The sequence below is a fragment of the Myotis myotis genome, unplaced genomic scaffold (assembly GCF_014108235.1).
Source record: "Myotis myotis isolate mMyoMyo1 unplaced genomic scaffold, mMyoMyo1.p scaffold_m19_p_16, whole genome shotgun sequence".
Classification (NCBI taxonomy): Eukaryota; Metazoa; Chordata; class Mammalia; order Chiroptera; family Vespertilionidae; genus Myotis; species Myotis myotis.
Genome location: NW_023416320.1, coordinates 32,401,347 through 32,426,497, shown reverse-complemented (window position 1 = coordinate 32,426,497; position 25,151 = coordinate 32,401,347). Strand labels below are relative to the sequence as shown.

The 25,151-nt window shown below is 41.7% G+C and overlaps 1 protein-coding gene across 2 annotated transcripts in view; it reads right to left on the bottom strand.

Annotated features, from left to right (window-relative positions):
• Nucleotides 1-10,840: 10,840 nt before the first annotated feature.
• NKAIN3 (sodium/potassium transporting ATPase interacting 3) overlaps nucleotides 10,841-25,151 on the bottom strand; it is a 421,429-nt gene continuing 407,118 nt past the window's right edge. Inside the window, exons 6-7 of one of the 2 annotated variants that reach the window (XM_036338349.1) lie at nucleotides 22,417-22,486; nucleotides 10,841-11,197 (exon numbers count right to left, since the gene is read on the bottom strand). In XM_036338349.1, coding sequence (XP_036194242.1) covers nucleotides 11,188-11,197; nucleotides 22,417-22,486 — 80 coding nt within the window. In that variant the 3' untranslated portion in view covers nucleotides 10,841-11,187. The remainder of the gene's footprint in view (nucleotides 11,198-22,416; nucleotides 22,487-25,151) is intronic. The other variant, XM_036338350.1, reaches the window with a different exon arrangement.

Sequence of the window (25,151 nt, the reverse complement as noted above, 5' to 3'; positions counted from 1 at the left end):
GTTTGTTCTGTAACAATGCCTGCAACTCTAGGAAATTGCTTCAGCTGCGTTTATTCCCCAGGACACGTTGTCCTTTAAGAAATTGTTCAATTAAAGAGCTCTAAAAGGATTGCATTAACTGAAGATCTCCAGTCTCTTTATTTCTCATCACACAAATGACAAAGACAGAAGCCAGGCATCATTAGTGCTGATGGTTCAGTCCATGTAGGTCTTCATTAGAGCCCTTTCACACAATCGTTTAAGGAGACATCAGCTTTGGGGGGAAATACTTTTTGAAAGCCAACTTAATGAAGTCATTTCTATATAATGTGGAAGCAGAAATGTCTTTTATGATTGAATTTCCATTTTCAACATATTGACTAATGTCGAGGATTATTATGTGTCACAGTGAGCTGAACCAGCACGTAGTCAGCTCTGCGTCGGCACAGGTGTATTCTCAAAGGATCAGATGCCAAAGGCGGGGAGGGAGAAATTAAATGCTTAAGTAAGGGGGATAGTACATGACCCTTGTTCTTTGCTGACGATATTGGTGTTCAGAGATGCATGCAGTTCCTAGAAGTTGCTGGTATTTGTTACCCAAAGACATTAGCATTGGAGGCGATTGACTCACCTACTGCCAATCAGGGCCTAACACCCTCCATCGGTTTCCCATTGAATACAATCTCAGCTCGAATTGACGTACAAGGCCTTGAATCCAACTATTACTTCCCACCTCCACCTCCCAACCTCTGCTTGTACCTCTCTTCCGCATGCATTACAGTCCTGCACTGCATAGTAATGCTTCAGTCAATGATGGACCCCATATACCAGTGATGGCGAACCTTTTGAGCTTGGCGTGCCAGCATTTTGAAAAACCCTAACTTAACTCTGGTGCCGTGTCACATATAGAAATTTTTTGATATTTGCAACCATAGTAAAACAAAGACTTATATTTTTGATATTTATTTTATATATTTAAATGCCATTTAACAAAGAAAAATCAACCAAAAAAATGAGTTCGCGTGTCACCTCTGACACGCATGTCATAGGTTCACCATCACTGCCATATACGATGGTGGTCCCATTAGATTATAATGGAGCTGAAACTTTCTGTCATCCAATGCAGTGATTGTTGACCTTTTTCATCTCATGGAGCACGTAAACTAATTACTAAAATTCCGCGGCACACCAACAAATATACCTTTTGCCGATCTGACAAAAAAGTTAGGTATGATTTTGATTCACTCACACTGGACGGCTATTGTGTTAGCTGTTGTCATTTGTTATTGACAATCTAAGGGAAAAGAGAGGTCTGAGGCCTGACCAAATAGTCAGGTATTGCATGTTTCAAAAACTCTTGCGGTACACCAGTGAAAATCACTGGCCTAGTGATGTTGTAGCCTTTGTAAGGTTGTAGGGCAAGACAGGAGATTAAGAAGGGAGAGGCTGCCCTAACCAGTTTGGTTCAGTGGATAGAACGTCGGCCTGCAGACTGAAGGGTCCCAGGTTCGATTCCGGTCAAGGGCATGTACCTTGGTTGCGGACACATCCCCAGTAGGGAGTATGCAGGAGGCAGCTGATTGATGTTTCTCTCTCATCGATGTTTCTAACTCTATCCCTCTCCCTTCTTTTCTGTAAAAAAAATCAATAAACTATATATTAAAAAAAAAGACAGAAGAGGCTGCCTAAGACTGCCTGTGAAGGTGAATTCAGAATGACCTCAAGCCCACTGGTATCTGAGAGGCACTTTCAAGCTTTCCAAGATGCAATCCCTTTATTTATCATCAAACTTTAGTAAAATTTGTTAGTTATAAAAGGTTGTTTCAGCTCTGCTCTGGAAATAAAGAGAGGCCACATTCCGGCTTTGGTAAGAGGGTGCCTGGAGTGAGCTGCAGGGACATGAAGCAGTGATGAGAAAGATTGGTTGGCAGAGCAGCCCAGAGCAGCTGTCTGCACAGTGCCTACCTGCACAGGCAACAGCTGGGGGCACTGTGGAGCATCTGAGCCCTCCACAGGGATGCTCCGAACCGTGTGGGAAGACACTGGGCTGCCTCTTGACATGTAGCCTATGACTTCACTTTCATTTGTGCATGAAATACAGGGGCAACCGCTTGAAATCTGAAGAATGAAGGGAGCTTCAAGATGCATGACCTCTCCAAGTTTAATATAATGAATGCATACTGTAATGTAGAGAACATTAAAAACAGTAGTCATCTTCTACTTCAATGTGCGTTTTTATTCATAATTGAAAAGGATGATATACCGCTAACTTATTGTAAATGCACCCAGAATCAAAGGGTCCATAGCGACATAAAAAATGTATGTAGTCTCTATTAAATAACACTTTCTGGTCACTTTAGAATATGAGTACAATATACAGGTATTATATGCACAAAAAATGTAAAAAGGAATTGTGAAAACAAGTCTCGTTACCAGTTTGTATAAGAAAACAGATTTTCATTTTTCACAGGCTACTGGCATAAGATGGTTCCTATTAGACTTTTTGAATTAATTCACCTGGTAGCTCTAAAATCTGTAGAAAAGAAGTTAATATACAGTGAAGTCACTACACAGTGTTAAGGGGCAGTAGAAATTCAGAGTGGTACAAAATACCATTCAAGATTTTTACATTAAGTTGCAATGTCAACATTGAGACATATCTTGGTTGGCAAGTTTCTAAGAACGGTTCAGGATTGAAAGTCTATTTTTAATAACTTCTGCTGGTAAAAACGTTAGAGGTTAAAAACATGTAGAAATCGACAGGAGGTGCAATGTCCTTGTCTTTCTGTCCTTTACCAGCAGATCCTTGCCATAGAAGTAGAATGAAATGCTTTAGGTACTTCCAGTATTTTCCATCAGATGGCAGAGTTGGCATTACAAACATGAACGCAAACTAACTTCCATTCTGTTGGTCACAGCAACAAAGAGACTTAAGAGTCATTCTCTCCATTTAAACAATGTGAGCGTGCTTTCAATAATAATAAATAATAATATCTGGTTTGTTAAAAACAATATCAAAGAAACGACTGTGTTGTATAACCTTTGTGATTCCACTATAGTTATGTGGGGACAGCTTTTGCTCCCTTGGTGAGTCCCCTTACCTGTGTGCTCTGGGTTTTATTTAAATACTGACCAGTCAAAGCAGGCCTATGGCACCCCTCACAGATCACCACAGATGTAACTAGAGCATGGCTGTTGATATCACTGAAGCACATAAAGGCCATGGTTGCTTTTGACGGTTAGGAGCTTAGATTTGCTATTTGTAATGCATACTCAGAGGTCCTTCAGACTTGCTTTGGTTGGATTGATAGGTATGACTATGATTCTAGTATGTGTTATTCAGGTCTTGAGCACTAGGAGGCTCATTTGGTCAATCTTCCCTTTCATACACAGTCACGGCAAAAACATGGCACACGTCTGTCCCGAAGGATGTTGTAGTCCATGAGCTAGGGAGACTTTGCTTTCATAGAGGGAACAGGTGCACTATCCAGAGGTTGAACCTAAGGGCAGCAACTTATGGACCCCCTGCAAGTGGGCTAGTTAGAGACCTGTTTTGTGTCTTGGTTCTTAGTTCTGCTGTGAATAGATGGGGTTGCCAGGTAGCAGAGTTCTTGTCACATACAGGGAGCCTCAGAAAAATCTGAAAGGGAAGCACAACTGAGAAGACAATTTAGAGGGGTCTTTTTACTCACAGAGGCAGAGATTCCTTAGAGTTTTCAGATCAGAAGGTCTCAGTGGGAGTTCTTACCTGTGCATTTCCACCAGAGGAGGAGAAATCACTCTGTTATTCTGAGGCAGGCATTTTGCCTTAGGAACTAATTTGGAAATTACTTTTCACTTCAGATTTCCCCCTAAGGACTTAAAAGTATTTTGAAGTGTTAACACCAAACTCCCTTTGAGTTAAACTGGATAAAATTGGGATATCTATGTCTTTTAAAGGGAATGAGACATGGTCTTATTATAGTTATCACTGATGCTAAGACTAGTCTGTGCCAGCATTTTTTCATAGGGCATCACAGATTTGCAGAAAACCTTTAATGAAAACTCCATTTCTTAAGGAGTTGTAATTATCATGCAGCCCCCTATTTCTACTTATGGAAATGTCAAGCTCTGGCAGAATGAAGTCAAGAAGGGTTGATGGCCATTGGCCCTAAAACAAATGAGGAAAGAATAAAACAAGATCAGACGTTCACCTTCTCAACCTGCCCCCCAAACTCCCTCTTGACAAAGATGAATGGGACCAATGTGACTCAAGTTCTGAGATTTGAGAGCAAAGCCTTTGCAGGCCTAGGAGCATGACGAGCACTTTACAGGGCCAAGCGATTTCTGTTTCTGGGTGCACTTTAGATATCTGAGTTCTGGAATCAATGGCCTTTCTCTGCCATGTTAAAAAATCCAAAGATCAATCAATTGAGTTTTTTAAGAAAATTCACCACACGAAACAAGTGATTTAAGAACAGTAAATAAAACATAATTAATGAGCTATGTTTGCCTTATAAAAACAAGTTAAGCACGCCCCATGAATTGCCCAAAATTCCATTCTCTAAAGTTATTGAACTTGGTGCTCTATACCATTGTATTTTGCCTAAAAATGTCTTGCACAGGAAACTTTTTTTTTCTTTAGAGTGATGGCAAAAATGAAAAGCCATAGAAGAACCTAGTGATAAATATTTATAGGCATTGGTTGAATAAATGGGTTCAAAGTGACAGTTTTTACTAATAAAAAGCCTGGAGGGCAAGCAGAAGGCTGCCCAACACAAGTTCTGATGAAGGAACGTGAAAGCTAATTGACTTTCACATATAACATTCCTTTGTATTTTATCCGAATGTAATAGGAATAATTGCAATGATTGCAATGATTAGGCTCTTGGTTTCATATTACACAGGTGACCCAAGTAAACTATTTTGTAAAACTACATTCAATGACTGTTATTTTAGGTTTAAAATAGATTTAAGAAGTCAGAAGGGAAAGAGAGAAATTCTCTTTATAAAAGAGGTTTCAAAGAAATGAAACTCTGTGAGGCCGTTACAAAGTGGCTTTCAGCAATTATTTGCAAAATCGCTTCTTCAGGGACAAAAGTCTGTAGAAGAGACTGGATCCAGCAGTAAACTGTCCCTCTGCTGGTTGACAAAGAATCATGAGAAGGCTTGCAGTGGGCAGGTGGATGACGTTTAAACCACGAGCAAAGACAGAAGAAGGCAGGCAGGGCTGAGCTATTTTGTCTTTTGGGAAGGAAGCAAAGACCAGTCATCTGAGGTCTGGGATTTCTTATTTGCCCTGAGAAGACAAAAAGGCATGACAAAAGCCCACTGGAAGAGGACTGCCTGACCATCTGATGCTCAGATTCAAGTGGAGACAGAGTGAAGAGGAGGAGCCACTAGGAGGTGTCTTTCTCGGATCCTGAGCCTTGGTGACCAGGGTTTGGAGCCCAGGTGGAAAAAAATTCAAATTGCAGTCACAGCAAGGCCTGGCTGATGACCAACACATGTAGAGGAAAGAAAACTGGAATGAAGGCTTGCATTGCAGACCCAATGGGACACGGGACAAGCCACTGCAACTACCAGCCCCAGTCTCCTCCCCCGTAAACCAAACAAATGAATTGCCGAGGTCTCTGTCAACGCCACAGTTTGACCCAGTAGAGAATAACACATGGCACTAGGCATCTTATTTCTTTTAACTTCCATTCCCTAAAATAATCTTATATTATTTATCATTTATAAGAATGGGCATATGACACATTTTAATAAAGTGAGTGTTTAGAAAGGATGTATTCAAGTGTTGAAGTGTGTGTATAGATGTGTGTGTATAACATGAATAAGTCAATCAATCTTATCTCAGACATCAGTGACAGCTGCCAGATTTGCAAGCCCAAGGTGTTAAGAGAATATAGTAAACACTTTTCAGTGATTGAAATCACTTCATGGGATATTTTTAATAAGTAGTACCTGGAAGATTTCAAGATTTCTCTGTGTCTGTCTGTGTCTGTCTGTGTCTGTCTGTCTCTGTCTCTCTGACACACACACACACACACACACACACACACACACACACACACACAAAACCTAGGGAAATGTACAATAAAACCTGATTACAAAAAATTCTATGATTTCCTTCATTTGAATATTTTTTTTAGAGAAACAGACTATCAATAGTACTCCTTCCACTCTAACCGATATAATGTTCTTGAAGAAAACCAGATGAAGGGAAACACAGGTCCAACTTTTACTGAGAGAAAATACAAATAACAGAAAGGAAGGCTCACATACTTTGCAGGGATCTGTTCTGTTTCACCTTCCTAAGCACTGGTTCCCATTCCATGTTTGTTGAATTGAATAAAAAGAAAATAATGACACTTATCATTTCAGAAAAAAAGGTGCTGCCAAAATAAAAACGTTAAAGAGTTATGACCATGGGAGAATTAATTTATTTTTGTAGAAGAACAGTGAGAACCAAGTAATCCATTTGATTGGTTCTTGAATTTAAAATTCAATTTTCAGAAAAGGAAAGCTAACACATACCCTGCAGAATTAGGGAAACAAAGAAGGATCTTGGGTCATGATTTTTTCTTTCTTTCTAAGAAGAAAGGTAGAAAGATGAGGTAGAAATTCTCATTTCACAGAGTCCAAGGAAGATGATTCATTTTTAACCTGACACCAATTTCTTCTACAAATATCAATATTGAAGAAGCTTTATCCATCTAATAGAAATGGCATTTTTTCTTAGCCCACAATAAAGACATAAAGAGAGAGGCTAGCCACAAATTGTAAAATTTTTGAGAATTCTGGTTTTTGGAGAGTTCTCCTTATATTTAAAATGGATCCACTCCCTTTCTTCATTGCACATTGATTGTGAAGTTACACAGGCAGTACTTTCCTTCATTAGTCCTACTTTTGGGCATAACACCCTTAAGTTGTGGGCCTATTTATAGGAAACAGGGTTTGAAGATGCTTCCCCAGACCTTCTATCCAGCAAAGGATACAGATGACTCTTAATGGGAAAGAAATTAAAAAACACCAAACCAACACAGATATTCAAGGTTTCTAAGTTTAAAGAGATCAATTATTTGTATTTTTCCTACTTAATTCAATGATCCCTTGAGAACAGCTACTACCTTGGGCTAAAATGACAAGTCAGAGCATTTGAATTCTAATCAACTGTCAGAGTTCTCCTGCTTATACACTGAAGTATCTCAGGAATGATAAGCGAGTGTTTGCTTTAAGAAATAATTAGCCAGAATATTCATTTCATAGTGAGTCCATATTTTGGGATACTATAAATTCTAAATTAGGTCTGAAATGAAGATGTGTTCATTCTTGGCAGGACTCCTTTCTAATTTACAAAGACTGAAAAGAGCAATTTTGGTTTTTATTTGATTCCCAATGTAGCAGAGTCGTGACAGTTTTCCTCAGCTCTGCGACATACATTTTAGCTGGTTCTAATGAAGACAAATTCCTCTCAATCATGAGTGCCCCATCCATTAAGTGAGACAGATGGCAGCCTTGCTATATTTTGCTAGATCCAGTCTCTTGAAGCTGGCTGCCCCCCTTCTTTAGGAAATAGCAGGGCTTATTTTTCTGAAGGAAAAAAGAAAGAAGTCAGTATTTTGCTAGAGCAAGATGTCAAGTTATCTTCAAAACAAGTGAGCCAACAACCTCTCAGATTTGGAGTTGGTTGAGCATAGGCTTTTGTTTCAGGGACACATACGTTCGTATTATATGGCAGGTGGAAGGCTAAGATACTTGGGGACATGCTGGCTTAGAGCTTTTCCTAAAAGAGATGTTTGAGATTTCTCTGCTGTAGACTGTAAGGCACCCCATGTCCCCTGGGAATTTCCTAGCCACCTCCCAGCCCCTTGTAATTCCCCCCGCTTAACTTTTGCTGTTTTGAACACGAATGGAAGCCGAAATAGACATCAGGTAAACTGCAGAGCATCCCAGCTGCCTGTGGCTCCACAGAGTGTTAGCAGGAGACACTTAAGAAAGGCTAGGTCAGTGGTCGGCAAACTGCGGCTCGCGAGCCACAGGCGGCTCTTTGGCCCCTTGAGTGTGGCCACAAAGTTTCAATCGCACTGTACGTGCGCGCCCGTACGTGGTATTTTGTGGAAGAGCCACACTCAGGGGGCCGCAGTTTGCTGACCACTGGGCTAGGTGATTGACACAAGATAGAAGACAGCCTGGGGTAGAGTCGGCCAAGGTTTACAAGACACTGTCAAGGTCATTCTAAGAGAAAAAACACACCATTGGTTTTAACTTTCCCCTTCTGCATGCAAGTCAGCCCTAGGGGCTCATGGGCAGTGGATGTCCTGTCTTCAGCTTTACCAGAACCACTTGTGAAGAGAGCACTTGAACCTGGACCTGCACCGTCTCAGGATGCTGTGAGAGGGCTGGCAAATGAGCACAGATAGTTCATTCTCTCTTCCTCTGACCACACACACACACTTCCATATGGAGAAGCCAAGACTTGGTGAGAAAGTGGATATACTGACTGTGTCTTTGTTGAAAGCCCTCTACTGCATGATACACAGTGCAGAGTGGATTCCCTAAAACAGAGGCAAAAGCTGCAAGAACTGGAAACACTCTCTTTAAGAAGCAGCACGTGACAAGTGATAGGACTGGGTCAGAATCACCCAGGTCCCGGGGCCTGCCCGTGGTGACTACGCAGTTCTACACTCCTTTCTTCCCTTTTTCTTAAGTAAGCAGGGCCTCTAAAGCGTAGCACAGAAGCGGAGAGGAGTGGAGGAGAAAAGTGGGCAAGAGAGGAAGTAGAAGATCTATCTAACTTGTTTTTGATGAATGGCAAATGTTCTGGAACTTCAGAATATCATCATGGAGTCCTGAAATTGCCAATTAGAACAGTTATAACTTAATTATTTAAATGAAGGAAGATTAAAAACCCAAACACACAACACATCTCATAATAAGTAGTTGCCTGTGTTGGATTTCCATAGAAGAATCGCTAATGTAAGAATTCCTCCTCAAACCAGTTACCTGCAGTTAGACACAGGTCTCTGTTGTGCATCGTAGAGGCATGTAAAGTTTGCATGGAGATAAAACAGCAACAACAGTGACATGGTACTATTCTGTGAAATGTTAACTAGGTTTTGTTTGTGAGTGGGGGGCATAATAGAATGACAGTTTAAGATGTTTAAAAATTAATTTTATTCCTTTGACTGATTTTCTACGATTTTGATGTTCTATTAGCTTTCTCCATAATAATATATATTAGTCTTGGAATTTTAATATCAAAGTTATTTTTTAATGAATACATGCAATTTGTAGTCTGCATTATTACTAATCACTTAAACATGGGCAATTTTTTCAGGCTACTTTTTAGAAGACGTAGAGGAGTTTGGTGCTTCTATGGGCTTTGCACTTGTGGGAGTAATAGATCCGGACAGGGCCCCACTTATTGTTATGACATTACAATAACGACTGCCTCTCAGTTGTGGAGCGCTTCACAGTTTACTGAGTATTTTTACATTTTCATTGAACTCTCACCTCATAGTTTCACTTTATAGATGAGAAAAACTGCAGGGCCGAGATGTCCAACACTGTCCAAGGCCACAGTGGTGAAGCTGGGACCCAAACCTCACCTTGTGCCTTCCAAGTTCTCCTTCCTTTGGCCATAGCTCTGCCTCCTCTGTATATATTTAGAGCTCTGGGCAAGCCTCCAAAGTCCTCTAGGCTTCAGCTTCCTCAACTGCACAATGATGACTTGGATTTGACCATCTCTCAGGTCCCTGCTAGCTCTTCTTCATTTTGAATTTGAGTTTATTCAGTAGAATGGGATTCAGTAGGTGTCAGATGACTGAAGGGACACAATCCAGAGGCTTCCACAAAGCCCACCATGGTTGTTAGGAAGTGGTAGGAACCAGGGTGGACTTTGATGTATAAGATCTGATTCTTAAGGAAGTCTCATAAAATATATGGACTCCACAAAGAAGAAGAAAAAAGGAACCCCTACACAGAAAACATTTGCATATAATTTTAGGTGGTTTACAGACTGACTTGTAAGAGATGCATGGGCCAAGTTAACAACTGCTGGATTAAATAGTGCACATGTACCCCATATTTTGGGGTCTATAGGAGGCCTCATGTTGGTTTTCATACAAAGTGAGCCAAACTTATTTTGACATGGGAACTAGTAATTGAAATATATGATTAGAAAAAATTGTGGTGTGTTTTCAAGACATCTTCCCCATGGAAAATTATGTTTCTGGTACTAATTTCTCAGTGGGGTAGGAGATACTAATCAGGGTGGGGTAGGAGAAAGAAAAGTTGATGCAGCACAAATATAAGTATCTTCTTTAGAAGTACTTAAAGACAATTCCACACCATTTTAATGATCCTTTTGAATATCTTCAGAGCAATATTTCTATTTGTGATTTTTGTGCCACATGCCCTCAAGCTGTAGGGTTAGGTCTGACACCAGTGTCAGGACTTGGATAAAGAGTAGAAAATATGGCCCTCATAGATACCCACATTCCCTCCAAAGGGGAGAGGTGTTTTGCTTTAACTTCACTTTTTCATACCCCCCTGACATATATTTTTTCAGAACACAGGAAGAGCAAGATATCACGCAAGAATCTGAAAATTTAGATTTCCATAATATTATTCTGGGCTTTGGGAAGTCGAAAACAAAGGAGAGCTCCATGTTTTGACTTGTGGTGTTGAAAAAAATGATCCATACTCAGTGTGAAAGCCAGGTCCACTATTTGTACCCATTTATCACAGCATCTAACTTCCTGTCTAGTAACTCCAAGTAATGTCTGCTAGTGTAAACTCTATCAGGTCTAGGATAAGTGCAGCCATCAGCAGTCCTGACGTACCACCTCAATAATACAAACCAATGTTTCTCATGGAATTGTCTGTAGGTTTTCACAGCTTTTTTTTTTTTTTTCCATTCTGCATGCCTCATGTTAAATTCTGTTAAAAAATTTAAAACCAATTTTTTTTACAACTTACAAGTATTCATATAAGAAGAAAATGGCTAAAAAATACCCACCCGAGCACCTACAACTCATCTAGTGCACAATGCTAACAACACACAGGCTGTGACCGAAGAACTCCGTGATCTGTGGGAAAGCAGGGAGGCGCAGTCCATCCTCTGGGAGAAAGTGAGACATGTTGATGCAGACAGGAGCTGTCAATGACGCTTTGCTTCCTAAGTCAAGCTCAGTACTTGCATTTCAGAGTTGATGCCATTACTTATTTCGACCTGAAATAGAGAATAGGTATTGCTTTAAAGAACTTCAAAACTGAAAGCTAAATTTTCTTCCTAATCATTCAGGCTTTTCAAAATGCAAAATAGCTGTGGGCGTGCCTTGTACCGCCTGTGTAAAAGGCTGTAGCAACAAGGAAGGGAAAAACCTGAGCTTCTTGCTTCTCAGATTAGAGCAAGACACACAGATATGAACAACAGACTGCAGGACAGGTTTCCTGGGCTAGACGTGCCAACCATATAGCAACTGAGGCGTGACGGAAAGGTATTGCCTTTGATTGCTGTAGGGTAAAGATGACAGGCTGGTATTGTCTCCAATCTACTAGATACAGCCCTAGCCTGGTCTTCCTATAGCATCCTGCTGGTTTCTCAAGAATCGTCCTCATCTGACTTTCATACCACCGAACCATTGATCTCATATACACCCCATCCTGTGATGGTTAATTGCATGTGTCAACTTGGCTAGGCCACAGGACCGAGATATTTGGTCAAACACCAGTCTAGATGACTCTGTGGAGGTATTTATTAGATAGGATTAACTTTTAAATCAGTAGACTTTGAATAAAGCAGATTCCTTCCATAATGTGGGTAGGTTTTATTCAAGCCATTGCAGGCCTTAAGGGCAAAGACTGAAGTCTCTTGGAACCAAGATGGCGGCATAGGTTAACGCTGGAGTTTGCTGCTTTGAACAACTACTTCAAAAGTGAAACCAAAAAACGGAAGGGACATCACCCAGAACCACAGGAACGCTGCCTGAGTGGAAGTCCTACAACTAGGAGGAAAGAGAAACGCATACGGACACTCAGAGGAGGCGCAGTGCTGAAGTCAAATTCTGAGGTGCGGAGTGCGCGAGCGGGCTGGCGGCGGAGGGCGCGGTTGGCGTTTTCAATCGGGAGGGAGTCGCAGACTCTGAGCTCCAGATCCGGGCGAGTCTTTAGGGACCCAGACTCAAACGGGAGAAGCGGGACTGTCTGGCTTCGGTCAGAGCGAGTGCAGCTTTCTCTCTGAGCTTTGCAGCGGGTGCTGGGACTCAGAGAGGCAGAGCCCCTGGGGACAGGACTGAGAGCCGCCATAACTGCTCTCTCCGGCCCACCCTGTTGATCCTGTGCGACCCGCCCCGCCCAAGCCCTGCACACAGGCATTTGCCGGATAGCCTCAGGCAAAGGCTAGATTAGCACCTCCCTAGAGGACAGAAGTTCTCTCACTGCTGACACAGCTGATTCTCATAGCCACTTGGCCTGGAGGTCAAACCCTCCCTGGAATTAGCTACAACAATCAAGATTTAACTATAAGACTGTGAACAAAGACCACTAGGGGGTGCACCAAGGAAGCATAACAAAATGCGGAGACAAAGAAACAGGACAAAATTGTCAATGGAAGATATAGAGTTCAGAACCACACTTTTAAGGTCTCTCAAGAACTGTTTAGAAGCCGTCGATAAACTTAATGAGATCTACAAGAAAACTAATAAGACCCTCGATCTTATATTGGGGAACCAACTAGAAATTAAGCATACACGGACTGAAATAACGAATATTATACAGACTCCCGACAGCAGACCAGAGGAGCGCAAGAATCAAGTCAATGATTTGAAATGCGAGGAAGCAAAAAACACCCAACCGGAAAAGCAAAATGAAAAAAGAATCCAAAAATGCGAGGATAGTGTAAGGAGCCTCTGGGACAGCTTCAAGCGTACCAACATCAGAATTATAGGGGTGCCAGAAGATGAGAGAGAGCAAGATATTGAAAACCTATTTGAAGAAATAATGACAGAAAACTTCCCCCACCTGGTGAAAGAAATGGACTTACAGGTCCAAGAAGCGCGGAGAACCCCAAACAAAAGGAATCCAAAGAGGACCACACCAAGACACATCATAATTAAAATGCCAAGAGCAAAAGATAAAGAGAGAATCTTAAAAACAGCAAGAGAAAGAAACTCAGTTACCTACAAGGGAATACCCATACGACTGTCAGCTGATTTCTCAACAGAAACTTTGCAGGCCAGAAGGGAGTGGCAAGAAATATTCAAAGTGATGAATACCAAGAACCTACAACCAAGATTACTTTATCCAGCAAAGCTATCATTCAGAATTGAAGGTCAGATAAAGAGCTTCACAGATAAGGAAAAGCTAAAGGAGTTCATCACCACCAAACCAGGATTATATGAAATGCTGAAAGGTATCCTTTAAGAAGGGGAAGAGGAAGAAAAAGGTAAAGATACAAATTATGAACAACAAATATGCATCTATCAACAAGTGAATCTAAGAATCAAGTGAATAAATAATCTGATGAACAGAATGAACTGTTGATTATAATAGAATCAGGGACATAGAAAGGGAATGGACTGACTATTCCTGGGGGGGAAAGGGGTGTGGGAGATGCGGGAAGAGACTGGACAAAAATCGTGCACCTATGGATGAGGACAGTGGGTGGGGAGTGAGGGCGGAGGGTGGGGCGGGAACTGGGAGGAGGGGAGTTATGGGGGGGAAAAAAAAAGAGGAACAAATGTAATAATCTGAACAATAAAGATTTAATTAAAAATAAAAAAAAAAAAAAAAAAAAAGGGCAAAGACTGAAGTCTCTTGAGGAAGAAGGACTTCTGCCTCCGAATTCTGCCTTTGGACTCAGGACTGCAACATCAACTCTCCCCCGGATCTCCAGTCTGCTGGCTTGCCCTGAAAATTGCAGACTTGCCAGTCTCCACAATCACATGAGAAAATTCCTTAAAATCTCTTTCTATCTGTCTATCTATCCATGCGCCTGTCTATCTGCCTCCCTCCCTTCCTTCCCTTCCTGTCTCTCTAGACACAGACCTAGACATTTATATCTAGATCTAGATACATATGCTATCGGTTCTGTTTCTCTGGAGTACACACTGTCATTTCCAGTCATTCTGGTCTCCACACGTTTGACAAAGATTCTGTGCATATTCCTGATTTCATACTAGGTGAGGGTTTTGGCTTATGCACCTTCACACAATATTCACCTCAACACTGTCCGCCACATAGCTGGCACTTACATATTTATTGAGTACTTTTGATCTTGTTTTTTCTCTCATGAGAAAAGTCTTAGCTGATCTAAATCCTATTCATCTTTGAGGTTCAGTTGAAATTTCTTCTCTGTGAAGACTTCAGCTTCGATCTCAGCTGCTTTGCTTTCTCATCTGCTAATAGCAACTCCTATGTAGCAGCTGCACCCCATGTGGAGCTAATGGCATTCCATTCACAATTAATTTTGCTCTGATTGGTTCACTCAGGTTTGTAAGTTTTCTCCTTCCCACTACATGATGAGCCTCACACCAGCAGAGAATGTGTTTTACACTTATGTTATACCCCTGCCTAGCAACTGTCTTCCATTAACTCAGTTCAACGACTCTCGCTATGGTGTGGAATGGACTTGTTAGTCATAAATTGAAATAGCTGAGACAATTTGCAGCTTTCCAGTTTCACTCCCTGTAAATTCTGTACCCTCCTGCACTACTCAGGAGCTGGAGTTCTACTGTTCTCTCCCTGTCTTCCTCCCACCTCTCCTCACTTCTATTTCTCTACATTCCGGCAGACAAAGCCCAATGTTTACCCCTTTTACTTCACAGTAGTTCGACAGGGATTATTATTTTTTTTTTACTTTTTGTAAATTTGCTGTTAATCTGCACCTAATTAAAAAATTTTTATTTTTAAATTACAGTTGACATACAGTATTATGTTTCAGGTGTATATCCACTGCTTGAACATTATATAACTTACTGAGTGATTATCCCGATAAATCTAGTACCACCCAGCACCACACATAGTTATTCCAATATTATTAATGGTATTCCCTATGCTGTACTTTACATCTCCATGACTATTCTGTAACCATCAATTTGTATTTCTTAAACCACCTTTTTTACATATCCTCCCTTCACCCAGTTCCCCAGCCCCCCGCCCCTCTGGCAACCACCATTAACAGGGATTTAAACTAAAAGATAAAAAGATGAGATGAGAGTGGTGGAATTTTTGCAGTTCTCTACAACCCTCTAGTTAGAAGGGAGGTTCAAGGTCCTGAATTTTTCTCATCCATCCACCAGGTAAATCCCTTCTAGAATGGGGATAAGGCCATAGGAGAAGGTCTTTCTCTTTGTTAGTGATAGTATTAGTGGGGGCTGGGAAACTTCTAGGTATCTGTTATATTTATCTTCAATGTCAGCTCTGCTTATAGCTAATATTTTCTGCTTTTGGGCTTCAGCAGCAAGGATTGGTAAAGCAGGGAAGAAACTTGAGTCAGTTCCTATGATGCAGGTAGGAATCCTGGAGGGTTACCCCAGGCATTGGGAAATAGGTCTGCAAGGAGTTTGCCAAGAAGACAGTGAAGCAACTTTGAGAGGAGGTATTAAAAGGAAAGCTGACCCAGCTGGCGTGGCTCAATGGTTGAGCATCGACCTATGAACCAGGAGGTCATGGTTCAATTCCAGGCCAGGGCACATGCCTGGGTTGCGGGCTCAATTCCGAGTGTGGGGCGTGCAGGAGGCAGCCCATCAATGATTTTCTCTCATCATTGATGTTTCTAACTCTCTCTCCTTCTTCCTTCTTCTTTGAAATAAATAAAAATATATTAAAAAATATGTTGCCTCTCTATTAAATAAAAAAATAAATAAAAGGAAAGCCTATTGGTAATCCTACCTTAGATTTTTTTTTAATTTATTTTTTACAGAGAGGAAGGGAGAGGGACAGAGAATCAGAAACATCGATGAGAGAGAAACACCAATCAGCTGCCTCCCGCACAGCCCCCACTGGGGATGTGCCCGCAACCAAGGTACATGCCCTTGACCGGAATCAAACCTGGGGCCTTTCAGTCCACAGGCCAATGCTCTATCTACTGAGCCAAACCTTAGATTACGGTCCTACCTTAGATTTTAGTAACAGATTGATTTTTAAAAGTCAAACAAACACAGAAACAGAGAGAATGGTATTATGAATCCCTATGTACTCACCATCCAGCTTCTACTAAAATAAAAATTATGCTAATCAAGTTTCATCTATCCACCACAACTGTTTTTGTGTGTGTGTTTTTTTGGCTAGGGTATTTAAAAGCAAATCCTAGACATGATGTCACTTAATTCATCAATACATATCTATGATTCTCTAACTTAATGATTCTTAACCAGGGGACATTTGCCAATCGGTTGTCACAATTTGGCTGTGTGTGTGTGTGGGGGATGCTACTGGCAACTAGTGGGTAGAGGCCAGTGATGCTGTTAAATATCCCTAAATGCACAGAGCAGCCCACTACAAAGAATTGTCTGATCCTGAGTTAATAGGGCTGAGATTGAGGAATAATGCTCAACTGATGAGAATGTCTTTTTCTTTTGTTACCTATTGATTAGCATACCTATCAAAACAGGCAACAATTTCTTAACATCATTTACTCTGCAGTCCATATTGACATGTCTTCAATTATCTAAAAACATCTGGTGTGGCCGCTGCACTGTCGGTGGCATCATTCCTTCCCAGCAAGGACAGTGCGCCTGAACTACGAGTACCGACTGCACGAGCCACAGAAACACAGCCATCTCACTGGTACTTGGTCAAGTGCGTACACTTTAGGGTGCGTTCTGACATAGTCCCTAAAATGGTATAGTCATTTCCAATGATGGATCAAAAAGTTACTAATACCAGTGACAAAGGGAAAGCCTCCCCAGTGAGGGAGAGCAATGAGCCCCCTTTGTGCTAAGTAAGGCGGCATCGGGGAAGCCCCTTTCCTTTGGGACACTAAGAGGGCGCCCCGTGCATCACAGTTGTAGCGCTCTGGCTCTGCACTCCGGAGACAGCCCTGGAGCGTTAATGCCGCTGTACGTGGCTCCCTTTCCAGAGCCGATGGAAGCCCTCTGGCACAGGACTCCACGCTCAGTGATGGGAAGCTGAGCCAGCCTTGGCCGTGAGCCGATTATAGACACCTTACTCTGCATGTGACGGGGGACAGACAGCATGGATAGATCAATACGGAAGTGGGAAAGCCAGGCGAGACAAACAGAAACGGGATAAGGACGGAGAGCTATCACTTCATTAGTCTTTAGGCGCGTGGTCAAAAAATGGAGTGATGGGGTGGATGCAGGTCACAGACGGCAGGTCCTCCAGCCAAGTTTACTAACACATAGCTGGCGGTCACTGGATTTGGAGGTAGTGTTGGAAAGCACAGCATTCTCATCTCTCTCCACCTCCTACACACACACACACACACACACACACACACACACACACACACACACATGCCTCTGATTTGTCCTTCTGGTTTTTAATCGAGATGCTGTAAATGCAAAATGGCTTGGGTCCGACCCTGCTGCTGCAAAACAGCTATTCTCAGGAAAGAGCCATGGACGGGACCACCTCTGGCTCTGTCCAGCAGTCGGTCATCAGAGGTCCATTTCCTCTGGGCCCGGACTATTGGAGGCGGAGGACCGGCAGGGAAGGTCCTGGTAGGTGCTGCCTGGAGTGAGGGCCAGCCTCCTCTGCCTCCTAGTCCTTATTACAGTGGCGGACACTCACTCAGCAGAAGCCACAGAGCATGGAATAATTTTTATGAAGAAAAACTAGCCTCCAGCAAAGGCAATCAGACAATACCAGATACTAGAGAAAAGCCAAGTTCTCATTTGGAAATGCTAGAAAAAGATAGGCTCACAATGAGGGGAGGAGCTTTTTCTCATCGAATCTTTCTACATAGCAGTCGGGGCATCACCCTCGTGGGGATTTCTGACATCACCAGATTGCTTTACCTCTATTGGGGAATCTCAGTTCTGAAATCCACAGCTGCCTTTCGTTGATAAACTGCCTTGGTCTAAGTATCCCTATGGAAAGAATGACTGCTTTTTGAAACTTAGTTTTCCCACTACCTGGTCGCTATCTGTTTTGCTGATTTTGACAAACTTTAAAGTAATTTAGTTGCTCATTATGATGCTTCCTGATAGTCCACATCTCTTTCATAGCTACATGGGTTTGTGCCAAGCTGTTGTTCGTCTTGAGAAGTAAATCTGCTTTAGTAGATCCCTTCCCCTCCTCTCCACCACTACTATTGCCTCCACCACTACTAAACGCTAGTTGCTGCGTAGGGCAGTGATGGCGAACCTTTTGAGCTCGGCGTGTCAGCATTTTGAAAAACCCTAACTTAACTCTGGTGCCATGTCACATATAGAAATTTTTTTCATATTTTCAACCATAGTAAAACAAAGACTTATATTTTTGATATTTATTTTATATATTTAAATGCCATTTAACAAAGAAAAATCAACCAAAAAAATGAGTTCGCGTGTCATCTTTGACACACGTGTCCTAGGTTTGCCATCACTGGTGTAGGTGTTCCCTTCAAAGCCACCACTGACCACATTGCTGTGTGCTCTAATGACCAGAGCAGCCCTTGCTTCCCACACCCCTCCCCTAGGAGCTGGTATTAGTGTGTGGTAGCAGCAGTGGAGGAGATCCTGGTGAAGACCCAGGTTGTAGTTATGTCAAGAGTTACAGCCCCTCACTGGTGGCCGTGGCAAGGTGATGGGCCCCAGCACAGGCTACCCCTGACCTGTGTGTCATATCCCAAAGCCAGACACAGAGGACAATCACAGAAAGCATCTCTATTGCTTTAGGCAGAAAGACAGAACTGTTGAGAGGCAGAGCAATGGAGGTTGGGGCTCTCAAGGTCTCCCCACCCGGGGCCCTCAAGATCCCTACTCAGCTTAAACACCTGCTTCCTCATAGGTTCGCTCAGGTTCTGTGAGATCTATGCCAAACGCCAGATTGGACAGTCACAGATTTCAACTTTAAACTCTGCGGAATGGCCAAGCAAATTAGCCTCCATTTTCTTCTGCTTTTCATAAACTCCTCATCATCTTTCCAAAGTCAGTGCAGCCATTTCAGTGACTTCTCTCCCTACGTAGAAGTAAATAGTCCCCCTTCTGCAAAAATTGCCTGGGGGACATTGTTTTGTATCTACTTATTTTATGTAGGTCTCTTCTTCTAGATCATTGGCCACTGGTGGTCAAAACTCAAATATTACTCATCTTTATGTCTACAGCACCCAGCACAGGCCCTAACACACACACTTTATAAATAATCAGTAAATAGCTATATATGGAACTAAACCAATTTATTTAATCAGTATGCCTCGATTGCTTGATATCATTACTGTAAAGAGTGACAAAGCATGAAAAACCAAATTCATATGTGAACTGCCTCACTTCTGTCATCTCATCCCCACACACATGTCCCCACACAATCTGACTGTGGGTCCTGGAAAGGTACACTTTATGATGACGAGTAGTGACACAATCATACACGAGACTGCAGGCTTCCTGTTTAAGTCTGCAGCATTACCTGTGCATGGACTGTCTGTACCTACTCATCTAGAGCTGAAAGTTACCCATCCACACACATGTGCCTCAAGATTCTCCTGATCCCCTTAACAAAGTGGCTTCCTCATAAAACCTGGCTTTGTACTCCATGGAGATTACAAATTTAAAGTTACAAACCAGCATTCATTCCCATCTCTAACGATTTAGTACAGAAGATTGGCTTTTTCTCCAATCTGCTGCTGGGTGGTGATATGGCATCACTGAACTGGGTACAACAGAATCCAATATAAAGGTCTTATTAAAAGAAATGAAACAGCTGATTGATGCCAACTGGATACACTGTGGAATATTTGCATACCTGTGGGGAGCACACACACTGACCTTTTAAATGGCTTCATGCGCCGTGATTTTAATTCAGGTTTAGTTTGATCTTTCAGATTCCTGCTCCCTTCATGGTTGAAAGGCATTCCATATTCATCTGATAGAATAATATGCATAATCTGTCAAGGCAGAGACCTGTTCCATTATTCTCTGCAGCCTGTAGCTTATGCTACATTCAGCTACAAAGGTGTGAGGGTTCAGCAGCGAACAGGTGGTTGGGGAAATTCTTTGAGGAGGTAGTGGAGTCGATCAAAGCCTTTTAGGTAATCTTAAGAGGATGTTTCAAGTGTTCTTGATTCACAGAGATGGAAGGAACCTTAGGGAGCATAGATGGAAGTCACTTGCCTCTGGGCCATGACAGTTAACATTCTTTGAGCTACATGGATGCACACGTGTCATTCATGAAAGGAGATTCCATTGTCAACATTATTCAACTGCAGTTTTAAGTAACTTTCCTTAATAAAAAGATTTTCTTACATCTGACCAACATTTTTTGTATTACAGTTTCTCTGCTGAGTTACTTTTTTTCACAGTGGAGATGAAATAAATCATTCAGCACCTTCTTACTGCATAACAAGCATATATAGGACTCTCCTCATCACCACCAGGCATTGTTTCAATTCTGTTCTCCCTTCCAACACACTGGTCATCTTTATTATCGTCACAATCCTGGCCAGGTTCCCCAAATCCACAAATGTCAATTTTTGCAATCCATTATTTACGAGCACTCGGTAGCATGAGTAATGAGGTGGTGACTGCTTAGTCCTGGAATGTTATGTAGGGTGAATATTTTTCCAAATTGGATTTGCTTTAGAAAACCAACATTTATTTAAACATCTCTCATGTGACAGGCACAGTGCTGATTTTTGAACTATGTTTCCATTAGATCATTCTGCCAGAAGGAAATGAATGCAACTGGAGAGGTGGAGGAGCCAGTGTGGGCTTTAGTCCCCAAAGAGGCCGGGTGAGGGCTGCAGATTTGGGCAGGAACCACCATGGCAAAAAGGCAGCAAATGAAGCCTTTCATACATGTTCCTCACACCAGTGACTGCTTTACATAATTTCCTCTATTGCCATGGAATTGCAGAGTACTAGGCTGACATACTAGGAGGGTCATCATAATAGCAAGTCCACAACATCAGGCATGGTAGGAAAGAGCCCAGCTCCACCACCTAGTACTAATGGGACTTTGGAAAGGTTGTCTAATGTCTATGAACCTCATTTTCCTTCTTTGTGAAGTTGGGTATTAAGTGGTGCATTATAGTATTTTCACGAGGATTATGTGAGATAATACATGCAAAGGGCTGAGCCCATGATAGCTATTATTTTCTGCAGTTATCTATTTGCTACTTAGGGTTTTGTAGGAATGGAGTCCCTGTACCTGTTTTCTTGCAATTTATCAACCAGGTCACCATGATTTCTTCCTAATACTCAACTGAAATCTGTCCAGTGTGAGGTAGCATTTGTTGTGGTTGTTGACTTTCTTCCATGTCCTCTAGTGACAGTTAATCAAATATTTGAGTACTAGTCACAATCATAGGGCATTTTCCACCTACTATACATGCCTTATTGCATTTAATCCATCCTCTGTCCTCCCCCTAGGAAACTGCTATCCCACAGTGGTCCCATGAGACCTGGCTGGAGTCCTACCCCACTGTAACTCTGTTTATCTCTGAGAAATAGTTTGGCCTTTGGTTAATAGTTCCCTCCCCAGAAGGAGCCAGTTAAAATGTCCTAGACCAAGACAGCCATGGAATTGGCCTCCTGGAGACTTCAAACCTCTTGAGCATCACCATGATGAAGGTGCCATAAAAGAACAAAAAAGAGGCAGAATCCTGGTTCTGAGAAGACCACCACTGGTTTCCCCTTATCTGCCAAGACCACTCCTCCATTTCTCTCCTCCTCTATCCACATCTCTGAACCCAAGCCCATGAGAAATTGATCTGAGAGCTACTAGGCTCCCACTTCTCCATTCTCTGGTCATTGAGTTGCTAAATAAAGCTCATTTTTGGTTTCATAATTGGTTTTGCAACACCTAATGGACAAAGAACCGACTTGGGGTCCCAGAAAGGGGGATTTGGGGCAAAAAAATCATATTACAGGTGAGAGAACCAACTCTCAGAGATATCAAAGAAGGTCCCTGAGACCACACAGGTAGAGCCTGGATTCTAACTTATTCTTTCACCCCTTTTCCCTCAGTCATGTTGCCCACAAGAGATATATTTAGTCTCTTTTTTTTTGGTAGACTAAAAAATCCCCTTTTCTCCACTTTGGCAATCAGCCTACTGATTTAAGAAATATGTATATCATTTTAGAAACATAAATCATGTTACCTATTTCAAATCCTTTTTGGAATGAATAATAATGATGATGTTGGGTTACATGTGAAAGGTGTGTTTTAAATATGAGTGGAAAACTAAACCAATGATTAGTAGTAGCAGGTCCAAATTATTTCAAGATTCGTTAGTTTTGACCAAGTTAGAAGGATTAATATTTTCCATCTCATGACACCTTTACTTACAGGTTAACAGGCTTTAACTGAACATGATCCTGGTAGTAGGAGTGTGCATCAAGTCCACCTATGAAATCAACTGAAAATATAACATAGCCCAATATGAATAAATGTCTAAATAAACACACACATCATAGTAGGTGTTTAAAATAGAACACATATAAATAATATTAACAAAAATACCTGTCTATCATAAAATGGAAAAACGTGTGCTTAATATAAAGGACAGCTCAAAATATTATCCATGGTTAAAAAATGGGGACATTTTAAGAAACACAAAGATGTGGGCATGTAGTGACTGAAAAATCACAGATGTTGTTGGTTTTAGTGAAAAATGAAGTCACGTTAAATAGCCTTATATTTAAAATAATGTGTTTGTCCTTTGGCATAGAGCTATGGCCTTTCCCCTTACATATCAAAAGCTGTATCTTCTCATCTTGTTGCCAGAATCCATTTTATTCTTAAGAATATTTATTGCACTGTTAGAAAGACCTCTGAGAAGTCGCATAATCTATGTCCATGCCTTCTTCCTCAAACCATCCTTGACAAATAGGCATCTGCCTTTTGCAAAGAAGGTTGCGTCTCCTCTCTGGTAGCACAGTACTTTCTCACAGTCTGCATAGAATCACTGTTCTTGTGATATTCATTCTTTCTCCCTGTCTTGATCACAGCCTCTGTCTTTCTTCTCCGATCCTAATGTCCACGGCTAATGTTAGTTCATTATTTCTGTGTTTTTTTTGTAGTTTATCACAAGTATAATTACTTTACAGCAAGCATTGGTTTTATTCTAGCACTCTGATGTTAGCAGGTACCTGGACATTTAGGGACATTGAACTCCCAGTGTGTGTGTGTGTGTGTGTGTGTGTGTGTGTGTGTGCGCGCGCGCGCGCGCGTGTGTGCGCGCGCGTGTGTGTGTGTGCGTGTGTGTGCGTGTGTGTGTGTGTGTGTGTGTGTGCGCGCGCGTGTGTGTGTGCGTGTGTGTGCGTGTGTGTGCGTGTGCGTGTGTGTGCGCGCGCGTGTGTGTGCGTGTGTGTGTGTGTGCGCGTGTGTGTGTGTGCGTGTGTGTGCGTGTGTGTGCGTGTGCGTGTGTGTGCTTGTGTGTGTGTGTGTGTAGATACACAGTATATGGGGGACATTAAGTCATATCCTCAGCTCAAGACAGGCACTTCCGTGCACAGTGATTTAGAGTGAGATGACCCACTTAAGCTCTAGACACACTTGTCAATCCCTGATCTGCTCTATCCTTTGCCTCCACTGGAGAAGCTGAGGTGAGACTGGGTCAATTAAAGCTTCGCCAGAGCACAGTGCAGACAGGGCCTCGGAGTCCTGTGGGGCACAGAGCAACCAGGCGGGAAGACCCATTTCCAGGTAATCCCCCAGCCGGCCAGAGGAACCTGAAGCTTATTTTTTTCCTACCACTTCAGGTCAGGACCGGTCAGTCCCCTGGACACCACCTTCGGAGAGAAGCAGTGAGAGGGGAGTCCATCTGAGACATGAAAAGATTTTCCCAGGGAGAATAAGCAGTGCCTGAAGGGACCGTTTACATGGTCAAAGTTTTTTTTTTTTTTAAATTAGATTAGACACTTAATCAAACATTCACTTCTTCACCCTGCTGACCAGTGAGTGAGAATTTTAAAGGAAGATAACATTGACTAAAAGTTGCATGAGCATATCATTGACAAAGGCACCTTTGAAAGTTAAAGAGGTTATTAAAAATAAACACATTTATAAACATGTACATTTATGAATAAATGATTCAATTAAAATTATATCCAAAATAAAATTATAAAAATAAAAACAGCATATATATTGTATGCATTAAAACAAAATAAAAAGCAAACTTTATATTTATTATTTGAACATTATAATGTAACATTAACAGAATCATTACTTTAAGTATAAATTCATATACTGCTGTAAATCTATTCCTTAGCCATCTACATCTCTAATTCACAATATCACCGATATTTTTGGGGGAAGAATATACATACAGTATATGTATATATATTCAGTATGGTTTTATTAATTTCATAAATTTATTTACAAGATTACTCAAAATTTCTTTTTATTATTATTGTTAATTTTGAAATTAATGATCTCAATGACTGTGTAAATCATAATATCTTTAATTAAGGAATTTTGCCAATGACTGCCTTGCAGGGTATGGTTGCCCTAGATGACCTAATGACCATGGAGTGTGGGACACAAAAGTTACAGCAAACAGCAGGCTGTTATTGATATTATTGATACATTTATCTTATTCTGATGACACATTCTCATGAACTATTGATTTCCAATATTTCCAAAGCCCTGTTTAGCTAGGGGTAATGATTTGCCAGAATTCCAACATTCTCTTCCCCCTCGTTCCCAGAAGTCTGTCTGTCCTTGAGGAACCTGTATTGAATTTGTGTCTAGTTTGATTTTCTCATATTTGGGAAGAGTAGCTACTTTGGAGGAGGGAAATTGATTAGTGCACCACATTTTGAAGCCTGAGGTTTCACCTTCTATGAGCACACGAAGGAAAATAAGCTCAGTGGAAGCAGAATTTGTGGGGTTAAGTGTCAAGTAGAATCGAGGCTTGCCCTTTCTCCAGGGCTGGTGTTATTTCATGAGGTAGGTCCCTTTTGGGGGCAAATGACCCACCCACTGCTCACGTGACCTGCCTGAGTGCACACTCACGACCTGGCCGAGAGCACACATGACACTCTCATCACCATTTGTTTAGCTTTGACTGCAATGCTTTT